Source organism: Salvelinus namaycush, chromosome 21 (genome assembly GCF_016432855.1).
Source record: "Salvelinus namaycush isolate Seneca chromosome 21, SaNama_1.0, whole genome shotgun sequence".
Taxonomy (NCBI): domain Eukaryota; kingdom Metazoa; phylum Chordata; class Actinopteri; order Salmoniformes; family Salmonidae; genus Salvelinus; species Salvelinus namaycush.
The window spans coordinates 20538370-20555320 of NC_052327.1; the positions used below are offsets into that span (position 1 = coordinate 20538370).

At 40.4% G+C, this 16951-nt stretch overlaps 2 protein-coding genes across 2 annotated transcripts; one reads left to right on the forward strand and one right to left on the reverse strand.

Annotated features, from left to right (window-relative positions):
- Positions 1–546: 546 nt before the first annotated feature.
- LOC120066645 (aminopeptidase N) lies at positions 547–12063 on the forward strand. The gene is made up of 19 exons (XM_039018075.1): positions 547–685; positions 1203–1333; positions 1559–1685; positions 1788–1942; positions 2045–2158; positions 2329–2472; positions 5807–5872; positions 6098–6163; positions 6614–6789; positions 8447–8523; positions 8669–8796; positions 8882–8937; positions 9035–9182; positions 9297–9388; positions 9486–9596; positions 9749–9916; positions 10777–10917; positions 11535–11616; positions 11846–12063. The coding sequence occupies exons 1-19, from the start codon at positions 562–564 to the stop codon at positions 11996–11998; spliced, it is 2259 nt and encodes a 752-aa protein (XP_038874003.1). The 5' UTR covers positions 547–561; the 3' UTR covers positions 11999–12063.
- Positions 12064–14933: 2870 nt separating this feature from the next.
- On the reverse strand, positions 14934–16571 carry LOC120065816 (mesoderm posterior protein 1-like). The gene is made up of 3 exons (XM_039016867.1): positions 16521–16571; positions 15176–15859; positions 14934–14993 (listed from the first exon to the last, which is right to left on the reverse strand). Exons 1-3 carry the CDS (start codon positions 16569–16571, stop codon positions 14934–14936), a joined length of 795 nt encoding a protein of 264 aa, XP_038872795.1.
- Positions 16572–16951: the final 380 nt, after the last annotated feature.

The window sequence follows — 16951 nt, forward strand, 5'->3', positions numbered from 1 at the left end:
GACTTTCTTAAAACAATTCCATATAGCTTAGTAACCCCCCCTCCCCTCCCCTCCTGTAAGTCACTCTGGATAAGAGCATCTGCTACATGACTTAAATGTTTAATATTTTCTTCCATTTCTCACAAAACTTTTCAGCACTGAGTGTCATACTGCATTGAAAATTCTAATAGGTTAAATAAACTCAATCATATCTAATCATTTACATTCAGCAAAATTGTGTATCGTAAATATGTACAAATCAAGAGGTGGGTTTCCACTGAAAAACAGGAACCTGAAGTTTTTCTCCCACAGTCAAACAGGAAGTAGCTTTAGAGGAGTGAGTGATTAGTCTTCCCTTTAAAATGTCCCAGATGCTGTTTGTTTACCAACCTTTGAACAACAATACACAGATACTCAGCTACGTAATATTATGCATATCATGAATCTTGTCTGCAATATGAATGTATGTCTAAATGGTATAACCTCAATGGTGGTACACCTTATACTCTTGATTTTTCCATGCACAGACTCAGTAATAATCAAACTATGCTTGTCCTTCACAGGGTTGTAGCTACCTCTCAGATGCACCCTACTCACACCAGGAAAACTTTCCCCTGTTTTGATGAGCCTGCGAGGAAAGCCGTCTTCCACATCACACTCCTCCATCCCCGTGGGACTGTGGCTCTGTCAAACGGCAAGGAGCAAGGTTAGTTGAAACGGCTATATGCATCCAAACATAGCCCTAGTTTCCAGGAATCAAAGTATTTAAAGCTGCAAAATGTAACTTTTTGGGCGACCTGACCAAATTCACATAGAAATATAAGTTATGAAAGCAGGTCTAAAAAGCTGTAGATATGTTCTATGCGTGCTGTTTCTATGCTTCCAATCTTAAATTTCATTTTTGCGTCTTTTACTTTCGGTTTTGTACACCAGCTTCAAACAGCTGAAAATCTAATATTTTTGGTTAATGAAAATATATTTCACAGCGGTTTAGATGGTGCAATGATTCTCTACACTATGCATTGCTTGTTCGTCACATAAACTGAAATTCGGCAAACTATTCAAATTTTAGCAACCAGGAAATGGCGGAGTGATTTCTTCATATTGCACCTTTAAACTAAATACTGTATTATGTTACTGTTTATACTGAAACCATTTGACAGCCCTTCTTTCAAGGGATCATATTGTCCTGACAATCTGTTTCTGATCTTCTTTAAAAATAGTTAACACCACTGTATACACAGAGGCTGTCACACAGACCAGATTTGAGCCAACCAAGAGCATGTCAACCTACCTACTGGCCCTGATTGTCTGTGACTATTCATTTATCAGCGCTCAGGAGGGAGATATTCTGGTAATGAAATCAACTCAATCTTTGCATAATTTCAACTGCAGTAACAACAATCATACAAGGTACGCTCTTGTTGAGTCTGTGGATGTATTGTGTACTTTCTCAACAGTAATCTAACCAGTGATGGTTCTTGTCCATGTTGGGTGGGTGTTTGCAGTACAAAGTGTACTGTAAGTGTTTACATCAGTAAGTTGTGAATGGAATAAATCTCCTGGCCTGTCCGCGCAGATTCGGATCTGGGCTCGTAGAAAAGCCATCAGTGAAGGACATGGAGAATATGCGCTCAATCTAACAGGACCAATCCTGTCCTTTTTTGAGGTTTATTACAATACCACCTACCCTCTCTCCAAATCAGGTAAGATTTTAAATTGACCACATGATTTGCAAATGATATCATCATGATTTGTTTTGGAAAATAAAATAATTTTTGAATTTCTTTTCAAACATCCCTGTATAGACCAGATTGCCTTTCCTGACTTCTATTTTGGGGCCATGGAGAATTGGGGACTAGTTACCTACAGGGAAACAAATCTGCTTTACGATCCTTTAACATCCTCCAATGGAAACAAGGAGAGAACAGCCACCATCATTGCACATGAACTTGCACACATGGTAGGATACAGTCCAGGGAATCAGACTATCATTGCTCGTTCTTAAAAAGATGAATTCAAACATTAATTTCATTTTATCTGTCATGGTCTTTCTTTTTGTCAGTGGTTTGGAAATCTAGTGACCCTGAGATGGTGGAATGAAGTCTGGCTGAATGAGGGCTTTGCATCCTACGTGTCATATCTTGGGGCTGATTACGCTGAATCCACTTGGAACGTGGTAAGGTTTCCCATTAAGACAAGACACACATCCATCCCCTCCCGTTAGCATTTGATAAAAAGGTGATAGTGGTGCCAAATGTGACTAGTAATCTACCTTTCTGTGTACAAGCAGTCACTGAAAGTCACAACATGTACAGTATACTACAGCCCTATCTTTCTCCTCCACAGAAAGATCTCATAGTTCTTGATGATGTGCACAGGGTGTTTGCAGTGGATGCCCTGGCTTCCTCTCACCCCCTGTCCTCCAAAGACGATGACATCCAGAAGCCTGAGCAAATCAGTGAACAGTTTGATGTCATCTCTTACAGCAAGGTAAACATAAGACAATACGAACTCAGTCAAAACATTCATGTACAGTGCCCTCAGAAAAGTGTTCATACCACTTTACTTAATCCACATTTTGTGTTCGAGCCTGAATTCAAAATGAATTACATTAAAAAACTCTCACCCATCTACACACAATACCCCATAATGACAAAGTGAAAATCAGAGATTACAGCTGTGAGTCTTTCTTGGTTAGTCTCTAAGAGTTTCCACACCTGGATTATGCAACATTTGCACATTATTCTTTCCAAATTTTTTCAAGCTCTGTCACATTGGCTGTTGGAAATTGCTAGATAACCATCTTTCCATAGATTTTCAAGTAGATTTAAGTCAAAACTGTATCTCTGCCACTCAGGAACATTCCCTGTCTTCTTGGTAAGCAACTCCAGTGTAGATTTGGCCTTGTGTTTTAGATTATTGTCCTGATGAAATGTTTATTCATCTCCCAGTGTCTGGTGGAAAGCAGACGAAACCAGGTTTTCCTCTAGGATTTTGCCTGTGTTTAGCTCCATTACGTTTCTTTTTTATCCTGAAAAACCTATCAGTCATTAACGATTACAAGCATACCCTTAGCATGATGCAGCCACCAGTATGCTTGAAAATATGAAGAGTGGTAGTCAGTAATGTGTGGTATTGGATTTGCCCCAAACACAGCACGTTCTAATCAGGACAAAATGTGAAATGCCTTGTCACATTTTTTGCAGTATTACTTTAGTGCCTTGTTGCAAACAGGTGGCATGTTTTGGAATATTTGTATTCTGTACAGGCTTCCTTCTTTTCACTTTGTTATTTAGGTTAGTATTGTGGAGTAACTACAATGTTATTGATCCATTCGCAGTTTTCTCCTATCACAGCCATTAAACGCTGAAACTGTTTTAACGTCACCATTGGCCAACTGAGTTAGGAAGGACACCTGTATCTTTGTAGTGACTGGGTGTATTGATACACCATCCAAAGTGTAATTAATAACTTCACCATGCTCAAAGGAATATTCAATGTCTGCTATTTTTTACCCATCTACCAATAGGTGCCCTTCTTTGCAAGGTATTGGAAAACCTCCCTGGTCTTTGTGGTTGAACCTGTGTTTGAAATTCACTGCTCAACTGAGGGACCTTACAGATACAGTGCATTCGGAAAGTATTCAGACCCCTTCCCTTTTTCCACATTTTGTTACGCTACAGCCTTATTCTATAATGGATTTTTTTTAAAACTTTTTAAAAAACTAAGCGAAAACAGGTTTTTAGAATGTTTGCAAATTTATAAAAAACAGAAATACCTTATTTACATAAGTATTCAGACCCTTCGTTATGAGACTCAAAATTGAGCTCAGGTGCATCCTGTTTCCATTGATCATCCTTGAGATGTTTCTAGAATTTGATTGGAGTCCACCTGTGGTAAATTCAATTGATTGGACATGATTTGGAAAGGTTAACATGTCTATATAAGATCCCACAGTTGTCAGAGCAAATAACAAGCCATGAGGTCAAAGGAATTGTCCGTAGAACTCCGAGACAGGATTGTGTCGAGGCACAGATCTGGGGAAAGGTACCAAAAAATGTCTGCAGTATTTAAGATCCCCAAGAACACAGTGGCCTCCATCATTCTTAAATGGAAGAAGTTTGTAACCACCAAGACACTTCCTAGAGCTGGCCGCCTGGCCAAACTGACCAATCGGGGTAGAAGGGCCTTGGTCAGGGAGGTGACTAAGAACCCGATAGTCACTCTGACAGAGCTCCAGAGCTCCTCTGTGAAGATGGGAGAACATTCCAGAAGGACAACCATCTCTGCAGCACTCCACCAATCAGGATGTTATGGTAGAGTGGCCAGACAGAAGCCACTCCTCAGTAACAGGCACATGACAGCCCGCTTGGAATTTGCCAAAAGGCACCTAAAGGACTCTCAGACCATGAGAAACAAGATTCTCTCGTCTGATGAAACTAAGATTGAACTCCTTGGCCTGAATGCCAAGCGTCACATCTGGAGGAAATCTGGCACCATCCCTACGGTGAAGCATGGTGGTGGCAGCATCATGCTGTGGGGATGTTTTTCAGAGGCAGGGACTGGGAGACTAGTCAGGATCGAGGGAAAGATGAACGGAGCAAAGTTGAGAGATCCTTGATGAAAACGTGCTCCAGAGCACTCAGGACCTCAGACTGGGGCGAAGGTTCACCTTCCAACAGGACAACGACCCTAAGCACACAGCCAAGACAACACAGGAGTGGCTTCGGGACAAGTCTCTGAATGTCCTTGAGTGGCACAGCCAGAACCCGATCTAACATCTCTGGAGAGACCTGAAAATAGCTGTGCAGCAACGCTCCCCTCCAACCTGACAGAGCTTGAGAGGATCTGCAGAGAAGAATGGGAGAAACTCCCCCAAATACAGGTGTGCCAAGCTTTTAGCATCATACCAAAGAAGACTCGAGTCTGTAATCACTGCCAAAGGTTCTTCAACAAAGTACTGAGTAAAGAGTCTGAATAATTATGTAAATGTGATATTTCTGTTTTCTATTTTTAATACATTTGCAAAAATTTCTAAAACCTGTTTTTGCTTTGTCCTTATGGGGTATTGTGTGTAGATTGAGGAGAATTATTATTTTTTAAATCCATTTTAGAATAAGGCTGTAATGTAACAAAATGTGGAAAAAGTCCAGGCGTCTGAATACTTTCTGAATGCACGATATTTGCATGTGTGGGGTACAGAGTTGAGGTAGTCATTCAAAAATCATGTTAAACACTATTACCACACACAGAGTGAGTGGATGCAACTTATTATGTGACTTGTTAAGCACATTTTTACTCCTGAACTTATTTAGGCTTACCATGACAAAGGGGTTGAATTATTATTTACTCAAGACATTTCAGCTTTTCATTTTTAATTTAATTGAAAAAATTCTGAAAACATAATTCCACTTTGACATTGTGGATTTATGCAGTAGATGCCAGTGGCATGGAACTTCCTGGTACAGTGCATGACATCATGAACCACTGGGTCCTTCAGATGGGCTTCCCAGTGGTCACCATAAACACACACACACACAAGCATTTCCTACTGGACTCTGAATATGTGGGGAGTGTACCACCATCTGACTTTTGCCAGTCACAAAAAAATCACACAAAAAATAATTCAGGCTGTAACACAACAAATGTAGAAAAATTAAAGGGGTGCGAATACATTTTTTTTAAAATAAAGGTTAAATAAAATAAATGTGTTAATGTAGTGTTGTGAATGATAGTGTTCTACAACCTATACTCTTCAATTTCTGTTTAATTATTTCTGTTTTGAAAGCATTTTAGTTTTCAGCCATTTGTACTCTCTCTACAGGGGGCATCAGTGTTGAGAATGCTGTCAGATTTTCTAACTGAACCAGTCTTCGTCCAAGGACTAAGTGTATGTATTTCTTACTGTCCCAAGGCACTGCTACAGCCCAGGATCTTCTCTTGATATGATACACATTTATCATAGTTATGTTAAGCATTAAGGAATGCTGTTTGTGTAGTGTGTGAGAGGAAAACAAGTGAGTAGATCCCTTGGAAGTCAATTTCTCATTATTAACTGTAGAATATATTGCCTATGATTAATGGTTCTAAGTGCAGAATACATATTTTTCTCTAGAGCTACCTGAATCACTTTGCCTACAACAACACAGTGGGGACAGACCTTTGGGATCATCTACAACGAGTAAGTCCCTTAGAAACAATCAATAGCGTGCATTGGCTAGTCCTATTTTCAGCTAGTTACTTTGTACTGTTGGAATTAATGATTCATCTGTGGCAGTACTACACATTCCGTCAGAATGTGGAGAATATGTATTTATTTATTTAACAAGGCAAGTCAGTTAAGGACAAATTCTTATTTACAATGATGGCTTACCCCGGCCAAACCCGGCGACGCTGGGCCAATTGTGCGCCACCCTACGGGACTCCCAGTCACGGCCAGATGTGATACAGCCTGGATATTATGTGTGCCTTTACAGCAGCAAATGATACTGACCGAGCTCACATTCTATTTACAGTCATATCAATGAGAATGTGGACTTCTGAATTGTAGTTTTATGAAAATGCTGCCCTCCTATGGTTCAGGGAACATAATACTATCTCTAATCGTTCTCCTGTGTTTCTCCCTCTCTAGGCAGTAGATGCCAGTGACATGGAACTTCCTGGTACAGTGCATGACATCATGAACCGCTGGGTCCTTCAGATGGGCTTTCCAGTGGTCACCATAAACACAGCCACTGGACTGATCACCCAGCAGCACTTCTTACTGGACCCTGATTCCGTGGGGAGTGTACCACCATCTGACTTCAAGTACGTCTGACTGGTCTGGAGAGACATACAGTGCCTTCAGAAAGTATTCAGACCACTTGACTTTTTCCATAGTTTGTTATGTTACAGCTTTATTCTAAAATGGATGAAATAAAACAAATTCCTCAGAAATCTACAGACAATACCCCATAATAACAAAGGAAAAACAGGTTTTTAGAAATGTTGGTTAAATGTATAGAACACTAAAAAAAGAAATAACTTATTTACATAAATATTCAGACCCTTTGCTATGAGACTCAAAATTGAGCTCAGGTGCATCCTGTTTCCATTGATCATCCTTGAGCTGTTTCTACAAATTGATTGGAGTCCACCTGTGGTAAACTCAACTGATTAGACATTATTTGGAAAGGTACACACCTGTCTATATAAGGTCTCACAGTTGACAGTGCATATCAGAGCAAAAACCAAGCCATGAGGTCGAATGAATTGTCCGTAGAGCTACGAGACAGGATTGTGTCGAGGCACAGGTCTGGGAAAGGGAACCAAAACATTTATGCAGCATTGAAGGTCCCCAAGAACACAGTAGCATCTATCGTTCTTAAATGGAAGAAGTTTGGAACCACCAAGACTCTTTCTAGAGCTGGCAACACGGCCAAATTGAGCAAGCGGGGTTGATGGGCCTTGGTCAGGGAGGTAACCAAGAAGCCGATGGTCACTCTGACAAAGCTTTAGAGTTCCTCTGTGGAGATGTGAAAACCTTCCAGAAGGACAACCATCCCTGCAGCACTCCACCAATCAGGCCTTTATGGTAAAGTGGCCAGACAGAAGCCACTCCTCAGTAAAAGGCACATGACAGCCCACGTGGAGTTTGCCAAAAGGCACCTAAAGACTCTCAGACCATGAGAAACAAGATTCTCTGGTCTGATGAAACCTGAATGCCAAGTGTCACGTCTGGAGGAAACCTGGCACCATCCCTACGGTGAAGCATGGTGGTGGCAGCATCATGCCGTGGGGATGTTTTTCAGCGGCAGGGACTGGGAGACTAGTCAGGATTGAGGCAAAGATGAACGGATTAAAGTAAAGAGAGATTCTTGATGAAAACCTGCTCCAGAGCAATCAGGACCTCAGACTGGGGCAAAGGTTCACCTTCCAACAGGACGACCCTAAGCACACAGCCAAGACAACGCAGGAGTGGCTTCAGGACAAGTCTCTGAATGTCCTTGAGTGGCCCAGCCATAGCTCAGACTTGAACCCGATCGAACATCTTTGGGGAGACCTGGAAATAGCTGTGCAGCAACGCTCCCCATCCAACCTGACAGAGCTTTAGAGGATCTGTGCAGAAAAATGGGAGAATCTCCCCAAATACCAGTGTGCCAAGCTTGTAGCATCATACCCAAGAAGACTCGAGGCTGTAATCGCTGCCAAAGGTTCTTCAACAAAGTACTGAGTAAAGGGTCTGAATACTTCTGTAAATATGATATTTCATTTTTGCTTCATCATTAGGATATATTGTGTGTAGATTGATGAGGGAGAAAAACACATTTTAGAATAAGGCTGTAACCTAAAAAAAAGTCAAGGGGTTTGAATACTTTCCGAAAGCACTGTATATGTAATGATTGGTCATTGCATTTTTATGTATTACATATGAAGAATATTATATATAATATAATAAAAAAGCCCAGTTCATTTTGGTGCCTAGGTACGAGTGGATAGTACCAATCAAATGGATGGAAGCAGGAGTGCTTCAGAAAGAGATATGGCTGCTTGAGAAAGAGGGTACGGATACAGAAAACCTCTTAACTAGTGCCGTCTGTAGAAAACTGTGGACGAATATGAACACATAAAATAGTCCTATGAAATAACATGCAGATTTGATGTACTCTCCGTAGCTTCACTGTCATGAATTCATTTCCTCCCCCAGCACTAAACAATAAATTGAAAAGTAGTCACTGGGTACTAGCAAACATCAATGTGACTGGATACTACAGGGTTAACTATGACCGTGGCAACTGGCAACGTCTCATCTTCCAACTGAGCACCAATCACCAGGTAAAATGAAAAACTGACTCATCACATGTTACTGTTATTTTGCTTCAATAAAACATTGATAAGAGTCTGATTTATTTTCTTCCAGGTCATACCAGTTATCAACAGGGCACAACTTGTGGATGATGCTTTTAATCTAGCAAGGTTGGGGTTTCGACGTTTTTGAACCACCACAATGTCACAAAGTGTTGTGTGCATCATATTTTGGTGATTGTATTTCTAAACCTTATTTCCTACACAGGGCAAAGTTCATTACCACAACATTAGCTCTGAAAACGACAAAATACCTCTCCAAAGAAATTGAATATATACCGTGGGAGTCGGCTCTGAACAACTTGGATTATTTTTACCTCATGTTTGATCGCACTGAGGTCTATGGGACTATGCAGGTAGAATGTCATTTAATTGGTGACAATTACACATGAGATATTTCGAGACTTATATAGATATACTGATCTCACTTTAATACATACCTAGCATCTTATTCTCTGTCCTTGTCATAGCATTATGTGAGGAATCTAGTGACACCCCTTTTTCAACACTTCAAGACTATTACTGCAGACTGGAGTAAAGTTCCTGATGGGCATAATGAGCAGTGAGTGGAATGACCCAGAGCATTGATATGGTGTATTTGATGTGGTCTGAAAGGAGTATAAGGCTTTATGATAACAAGGAATACCTTTCACTTCCAGGTACAACCAGGTGAATGCCATTAGGATTGCCTGTAGCAGTGGACTGGTTGAGTGTCAGAATCTGACTAAAAGCTGGTTCAGTCAATGGATGGCTGACCCTGACAACAATCTGTGAGTTCACAGTTATCCATTAATTTATAAACTATAGGAAGTGTCTGGTATCAATAATTTAGCCTATACTACCGTATATCTGGAATTTTTGTGTGGTTTTCAACAACAAAGAATACTACCCTGTAACAACAATGTAAAACATTTGATATCAGGATACATCCTAATTTGAGGATGACAGTGTACTGCAGTGCCATTGCAGCAGGCGGGGCTGCAGAGTGGGATTTTGGTTGGAACATGTTCAAGACTGCCACTATTGCCAGCAATGCAGACAAACTGATGTCATCTCTGGCATGTACTAAGGACCATGAACTTCTGAATAAGTAGGTTACATCTGATTATTTTGTGAGGATACTATTAGACATACGGTGCATTCGGAAAGTATTCAGACCACTTGATTCTTTCAACATTTTGTTACGTTACATCCTTATTCTAAAATTGATTAAATGTTTATTTCCCCTCATCAATCAACACACAAAACCCTACAATGACAAAGCCAAAATTGTTTTTTTTAGAAATGTTTGCAAATGTATTCAAAATAAAAATATCACATTTACATAAGTATTCAGATGCTTTACTCAGTACTTTTTTGAAGCACTTTTGGCAGCGATTACAGCCTCGAGTCTCCTTCGGTATGATGCTACAAGCTTGGCACACTTGTATTTGGGGAGTTTCTCCCATTCTTCTCTGCAGATCCTCTCAAGCTCTGTCAGGTTGGATGGGGAGCGTCACTGCACAGCTATTTTCAGGTCTCTTCAGAGATGTTCGATCGGGTTCAAGTCTGGGCTCTGGTTAGACCTCATGGCTTGGTTTTTGCTCTGACATGCACTGTGAACTGTGAGATGTTATATAGACAGATGTGTGCGCCTTTCCTAATCATGTCAAATCAATTGACTTTACCAGAGGTGGACTCCAATCAAGTTGTAAAAAAAAAAAAATGTTTTCGCCTTGTCATTATGGGCTATTGTGTGTAGATTGCTGAGGAATTGTATTTATTTAATCAATTTTAGAATAAGGCTGTATTGTAACAAAATTTGGAAAAAGTCAAGGGGTCTGAATACTTTCCGAATGCACTGTATCATATTGAACTGTTGTTTTCGCTTTCCATTGTCTTCATATTGACAAATACAGTCAATTATAACAATCTGTCTAAACGTATCAATACTCTATGGACTCAATTCAGGTACCTGAGATACACTTTGGATTCAGACAAAATCCGTAAGCAGGATGCAACGTCTGTCATCGTGTACATCTCCAGTAATGTTGAAGGCCAAACATTGGCTTGGGACTTTGTGACACAGAACTGGGAGTACATGTTCACACAGTAAGTTGTACCCCCAAAAGGCACTTATATACTTATACTTATATCAGTAAAGGAAGGAACACCTTCCTAATATTGAGTTGCACCTTCTTTTGCCCTCAGAACAGCCTCATTTCGTCTGGGTATGGACTCTACAAGGTGTCCAAAGCGTTCCACAGGGATGCTGGCCCATGTTGACTCCAATGCGTCCCAGTTGTTTGAAGTTGGCTGGATGCCCTTTGGGTGGTGGACCATTCTTGATACACACACGAAACTGTTGAGCGTGAAAAACCCAGCAGTGTTGCAGTTCTTGACACAAACCGGTGCACCTGGCACCTACTAACAAACCCCGTTCAAAGGCACTTACATATTTTGTCTTGCCCATTCACCCTCTGAATGGCACACATACACAACCCATGTCTCAGTTGTCTGAAGTCTTAAAAATCCTTCTATAACTTGTCTCCTCCCCTTCATCTACACTGATTGAAGTGGATTTAACAAGTGACATCAATAAGGGATCATAGTTTTCACCTCGTCAGTCTATGTCATGGAAAGAGCAGGTGTTCTTAATGTTTTGTACACTCAGTGTATACTTGGTTTGTGTATGGACATTATTAACTTGTAATTGTCATATTTCCTAGGTATGGTGTTGGATCCTTCTCATTTGCCAATCTTATAAGTGGTGTGACAATGAGATTCTCAACGAAAGCTGAACTTGAGCAGGTAATGTTTTAATTGAAGTGTTTCAATGACTGGGTATACAGTACTTTCTTTAGCTGTACTGTTAATAAATAGCTTACTTTATTAAGAATTATACTGACTACATTTGTATCTATTTAATTCAACCCTTATTTTACCAGGTAAGTTGATTGAGAACACATTCTCATTCACACCAATGACCTGGGGAATAGTTACTAAGACTAAAATGTAACTTTGTTTTTCATGATGTCAGCTCCAGAAATTCAAGGAGGACAACTCTAAGATTGGTTTTGGCTCAGGGACCTTGGCTTTGGAGCAGGCCATTGAGAGAACTACAGCCAATATCAAATGGGTGGATGAGAACAAGAAGAAAGTGTGGGACTGGTTTTTGAGTGAGATTGCCTAAAAACTCCTCAATGCTTTGGTTGTCCAACAGACTTAAATATGTTATTTTACTATGGCAGACAAAGTGCTTGGATTATTTGCTGGGTTTTAATTGTATGTTAAACATCTAATGCAGTAGTTTTTATCTAAATAACAAATCATTTCTGGGTCACAATTAAGTACGTTGCTGTGATTGTTTTCAATTAAAATGGTCAAAAATAAGAGCAATTTCCCAAGCAAGAATTTTGCTAGGACTGACAGAGTGCTCGGAGTGGTGATGGGAATACTGAAAACTAGCTGTTGGCAGGGAGGTTTGGAACTCTCTAATTGGTCTGTTAACTAATGTACCGCCTCCCACCAAAACAGGCAGAAGTTTCAGGCGGTCTTTTTATTAAACAGCTCTTACACTAAAAGGGCATTGTCATAATTTTCACAATTTCACAGAATTATTCCAACCTCATAGTGTGGAAAGATATATAAAACACAGGGAAATCACGTTTTTGACTGCACTGGGCTTTTAAATCAGAAATGTTGGGGTAAGGTCAGCAACTTCCTGGTGATAACATTTAGTCAATATACCATAATTTTCTCTGTGGACCATACTGCAATTTCCCAGAGCACAATAATGTTATGAGTGTCTATGAACTTCTATTATTTTAGAGTTTCAGAGAAATAATTTCTATTGTATGCTATTTTGTTGAAAAACAATCAACCTGTCCATTACAAAACGGTTGTCAAGCTGTCATGTTAATGGCCTTCAAAGTGTTGGCAAGAGCAAGTAGATGGGAAAGAGACAGATGCAGAGTGTGACATTCTGCCACTGACTGTCTGGGAATCAGGACACATGGACAGCAGGGGGACTAGCTGTCACCTTGACTCACCCACAGCACATGCAGGGATTTAAGCTTCACCTGCCTAGTCTGACCACCCACCCCTTCTTTAAGGTTTACTCTACAAGCAATTTACAGTATATAATGGCTGTGCACAGAAAAACATACCTCATGACTGCCATCTTGATATTGGATTAATGTAGGCTACTGTAGATCAGTCTTGTGGAATCTGAAACGAAGATATTTCACCCAGAAAAAGCTACTCGTTTGAGTAAACATGGTGCTGTCTGTACCCGAATGAATAACAAAAGAGGGCTTTTGCTGGGCTTATAGGTCTCATTTGTTTACTCAGGCCAGGAAGAAATGAAGTTTATTGTCAATTAGCTCAACTTCCAGCCCCTGATAATCCTCTGAAACCCTTACAAGTCCTATGATGGTTCAATTAACACCCCTGTGTAAGGAAGATTGAATATGTGTTTGATCTACCATCCAGTACACAAAGTTATTGGTTAGGCCTTTTAACATTTTACATACACATACTAAAAAGGTTGTGAGGGGAGTGATAGAATAATATAGCAAATTTGACTTTTGTACCATGACTAGATACTATTGTATATATTTCGTATAGCTATTGATGTTAGGCTGTATCACATCCGGCCGTGATGGGGAGTGCCATAAGGCGGCGCACAATTGGCCCAGCGTCGCCTGGTTTTGGCCGGGGTAGGCCGTCATTTTAAATAAGAATTTGTTCTTAACTGACATGCCTAGTTAAATAAAGGTTAAAAATAAAAATAAAGTTTTTGTCATGGGATGTTTATACCGTTTCCTCTCCAACGTCTAGTGATACGTCAGCTTCGTTCCGTCTTCAACGCTTGAGGAAGAAACGCAGTTACAATTAGTTTCCAACAACCGGATGTATTCGTTTTTCAGGGATACAGCTAATTCAACCTAGGTTCCTTTTCCGCTGAAAACCAAAAACTAGGGTCAGGTGTTTTCTTTTGCGATTGCTACGTTAGGTTTATGCGACCTGCTGTAGCCTAATATGCAGATCTGTCAATAGTTAACTCAAGTTTATTTTCATCTTACCGGGCGCCTTTTTTTGTTGTTGGATACAATAGTAATATGGCCTACTGTATAAAAAAAAGCATCCCTCATTTAAAAAATGATTTAACCTTTAAATAACTAGGCAAGTCAGTTAAGAACACATTGTTATTTACAATGACCGCCAAAACCGGACCAATTGTGCACCTCCCAATCACGACCGGATGTGATGCAGCTTGGGCTTGAACCAGCTACTGTAATGACTCATTGCACTGAGATGCAGTGCCTTAGACCGCTGCACCACATGGGATCCCAGCTGGCAAAGATCTCATCTCTGGTTTGCAATGAAAATCATATATGTCCTAAATAAAACAATCTATTGAGAAAGCAGGATGAAGGCAAAGCATTTTCATCGAATATTTGGCTACAGTAATGTTGTTGTTTTTTTTTTTTAAATAGATTGGGCAAGGCTGAGGTGAGCTGAGCGCGAAGGTTGTTTGGCGATGCAGGATGATTCAGGGATACTATACGATTACAAATGGCATAATATTTGTGCAGAATTAGCCTACCTTAGGTTAGTCCTTGCACGGGATTGGTGGCCTAATGTGTTAGAGTTAACTTTATCAGATGTTTTATCCTCATCATCAAGCATTTGCATCAAGGTTCAAGGTATATCACTCGTTTACAAAGTTGAAACAAACAATGTTGTAGGCCTGTTTACTAATCTCACTAAGGTAGCCACATTTGAACTATTCATCATATTCATCAGTCAATGGATATATTTCATAAATTGTAATTAGGCTTACTGAAGGCCAAAACATGTTCGAGTTTGTTTAGTTATTCAATTAATAAAATACACAGCAATATTATTGTCTGTTTTTATTAAAAATATGATCCAAGACACACATAAATTAGATTTAGAAAAATATAATCTCATAAATAGCTACATACATATCATCACTTTCATTGAAACAATCAACAATTGTCAGTATCACAGTTTATAAATAGATATTTAGGTAAATGTTTTTGTCCATAATGTCTCTGATCTAAGCACTGTATCTTCAGGTGTGTTCACCTCTTCACTCATTATTGGTAGTAGGCCATATCAATTGACTTGATGTCACTTTGGAACACCTGGTTGTACATCTGTAGAAGAGAGTACATTCTTATTAGTTTCAGACAAAATGTAGAATTCAAAGAGGACATGGGATACAAACTATCTGCTTTATAAATTGCTCTTTCTCAACAGAAGCAATGGTTTGCTATTGGATAATATCAATTAGAAGATTACAGACACTATTATAGAGGTGATATAGAGGCATATTTACCGGATATAAGGTCATGTCCTGATAGGAGACTGCTGACGTCAGGTAGTCTGGTTGTGGCTCTGTGTTGTTGGTACATGATGTGACCAGTGGCAGACAGTATTGATCATTGCTCTGGATGTTCCCCTGTAGTCTCTCCTGATACCATTGTCCAGACATGGAGCTTCCCTGAGGGCATTGTGGCATATACTGGCGTGGTGTGGTTTCCATCTCTCTTTTCAGGCATGGCTCCTTCTCGCTGAGCTCTAGCTGGGCTGAAAGGTGGGAGATGTACCTGATGGTGAGGCGCAGGGTCTCGATCTTGGTCAGAGTCTGTCCAGCCGGAGCCACAGAGGGGGGCAGGTAGGTCCTGAGGTGGTTGAGGGCTTTGGTCAGGTCTCTCATCCTCAGCTTCTCCCTCTCGCTGGCGCTCTCCCGCTTCTTCCCAGGGAACTTGGACCTAGACCTCTTCTCCTGAGCTGGGAGTTTTTCTATCCTCTTTCTTTTGGCAACATGGCTGATGCAGCCTGAAGCGTTGGAATCGTCTTTCTCCTGACCACCTCCCCACTGTAAACAAGGGGGAGAGAGGCAGAAGGAGTCAATGGAAGAGGCAGGTGACAGGCTACTACAGGCACTGTAATAACCAGAGTCGGAGCTGGGACAGCTCAGCTTCAGAAAGCCATCACTGTCCAGCAGATGCTCTCCAGCCTGGAGAAACAAGAGTTTAGAGAAATCAACGGAATCCATTACTGCAGTGTTTTCTGACCTATGAATATCTTCAGTCTGTCTGTCCTTGGAGAGGTTGTGAGGAGTACTGGAGGACCCCAGAGCTGCTCCCCAATTTATCCTACAGGCAGGTGTGATATGGCACCTTCAGGGTGCCTGGACTTCAAAGTGCCCAAGTACAGATCACACTAGACTTACGGGGTCCCTGGGAAACACCCTCCTAGAGCCAGGTGTTAGGTGGCAGGCAGATTAGAATGAAATCTGCATCAAGTTCAAGAATTCATGGTGGGAGAGATTATTGTTTTGAACAATTCACTAAATTGAGGACAAAAACTGGTTGACTGAAGGTTGTTTCCACACCATAAATAAAGCAATGTGATGACGCTGAATCAATGTGGAAAACTGATTGGATTTGCAAAAAGTATATTTTTTTTCAACCAACTTACATTTTTTTTGTTGATTTCACAGTGAAATTATTTGACAACGCAACCAAATGTAAATCAAAACTAGACGTTGAACTGACGTCTGTGCCCAGTGGGTGGGGACTGTTAAAAACAGTTATAATTATTATATTTGTGTTTTGGAATGCAGATTATGCAAATAACTATAAAAACCCAAATACTATCCTATATCTACACAACACATTGCCGGCCTTCAGCAGAATCTTATCATTCTCAATGACCAATAGTCCCATGGCTCTCAGCAGCCCTCACTGGTTAAAGAAGTGTGCCAGCTGTAATGTGTGAAGTTCACACCTCTCCTCTGTTTAGACAAGCAGACAACTCCTACACTGCCTTGGGAAACAGAGGGAATATAGCTGTTTTGACTATTATTTGCCAACCATATTGTTGTTTTTTCTCCCTTCATGCTGAGTACATTAAATGTCGTATCACAATTTATGGTGAGTCGTTGTTCTGAAGAGATTGGCTCTGCCAAGATCAAGGTGATGGGTGACTTTCTATGCAGCAATTGAATTAGTCACTGAATGCAAAAATAAATAATTGTCTGGGGATGTCTCAATGTGATATCACACATGTGGGTGAAAACTAGTCGATAGTAATTGTCTGTATACAA

Excerpts from the sequence above, each read along its gene's own strand:
- LOC120066645 (XM_039018075.1), top strand. The coding sequence starts at position 562 with ATGCACCCTACTCACACCAGGAAAACTTTCCCCTGTTTTGATGAGCCT. Across the intron at positions 6,164-6,613 it reads TTTGGGATCATCTACAACGA|GCAGTAGATGCCAGTGACAT; the intron begins GTAAGTCCCTTA and ends CTCCCTCTCTAG. Across the intron at positions 8,524-8,668 it reads ATGGCTGCTTGAGAAAGAGG|CACTAAACAATAAATTGAAA; the intron begins GTACGGATACAG and ends TTCCTCCCCCAG.
- LOC120065816 (XM_039016867.1), bottom strand. The coding sequence starts at position 16,571 with ATGGGACTATTGGTCATTGAGAATGATAAGATTCTGCTGAAGGCCGGC. Across the intron at positions 15,860-16,520 it reads TTCTGCTGAAGGCCGGCAAT|GCTGGAGAGCATCTGCTGGA; the intron begins GTGTTGTGTAGA and ends TTGTTTCTCCAG. Across the intron at positions 14,994-15,175 it reads AGGACATGACCTTATATCCG|ATGTACAACCAGGTGTTCCA; the intron begins GTAAATATGCCT and ends TCTCTTCTACAG.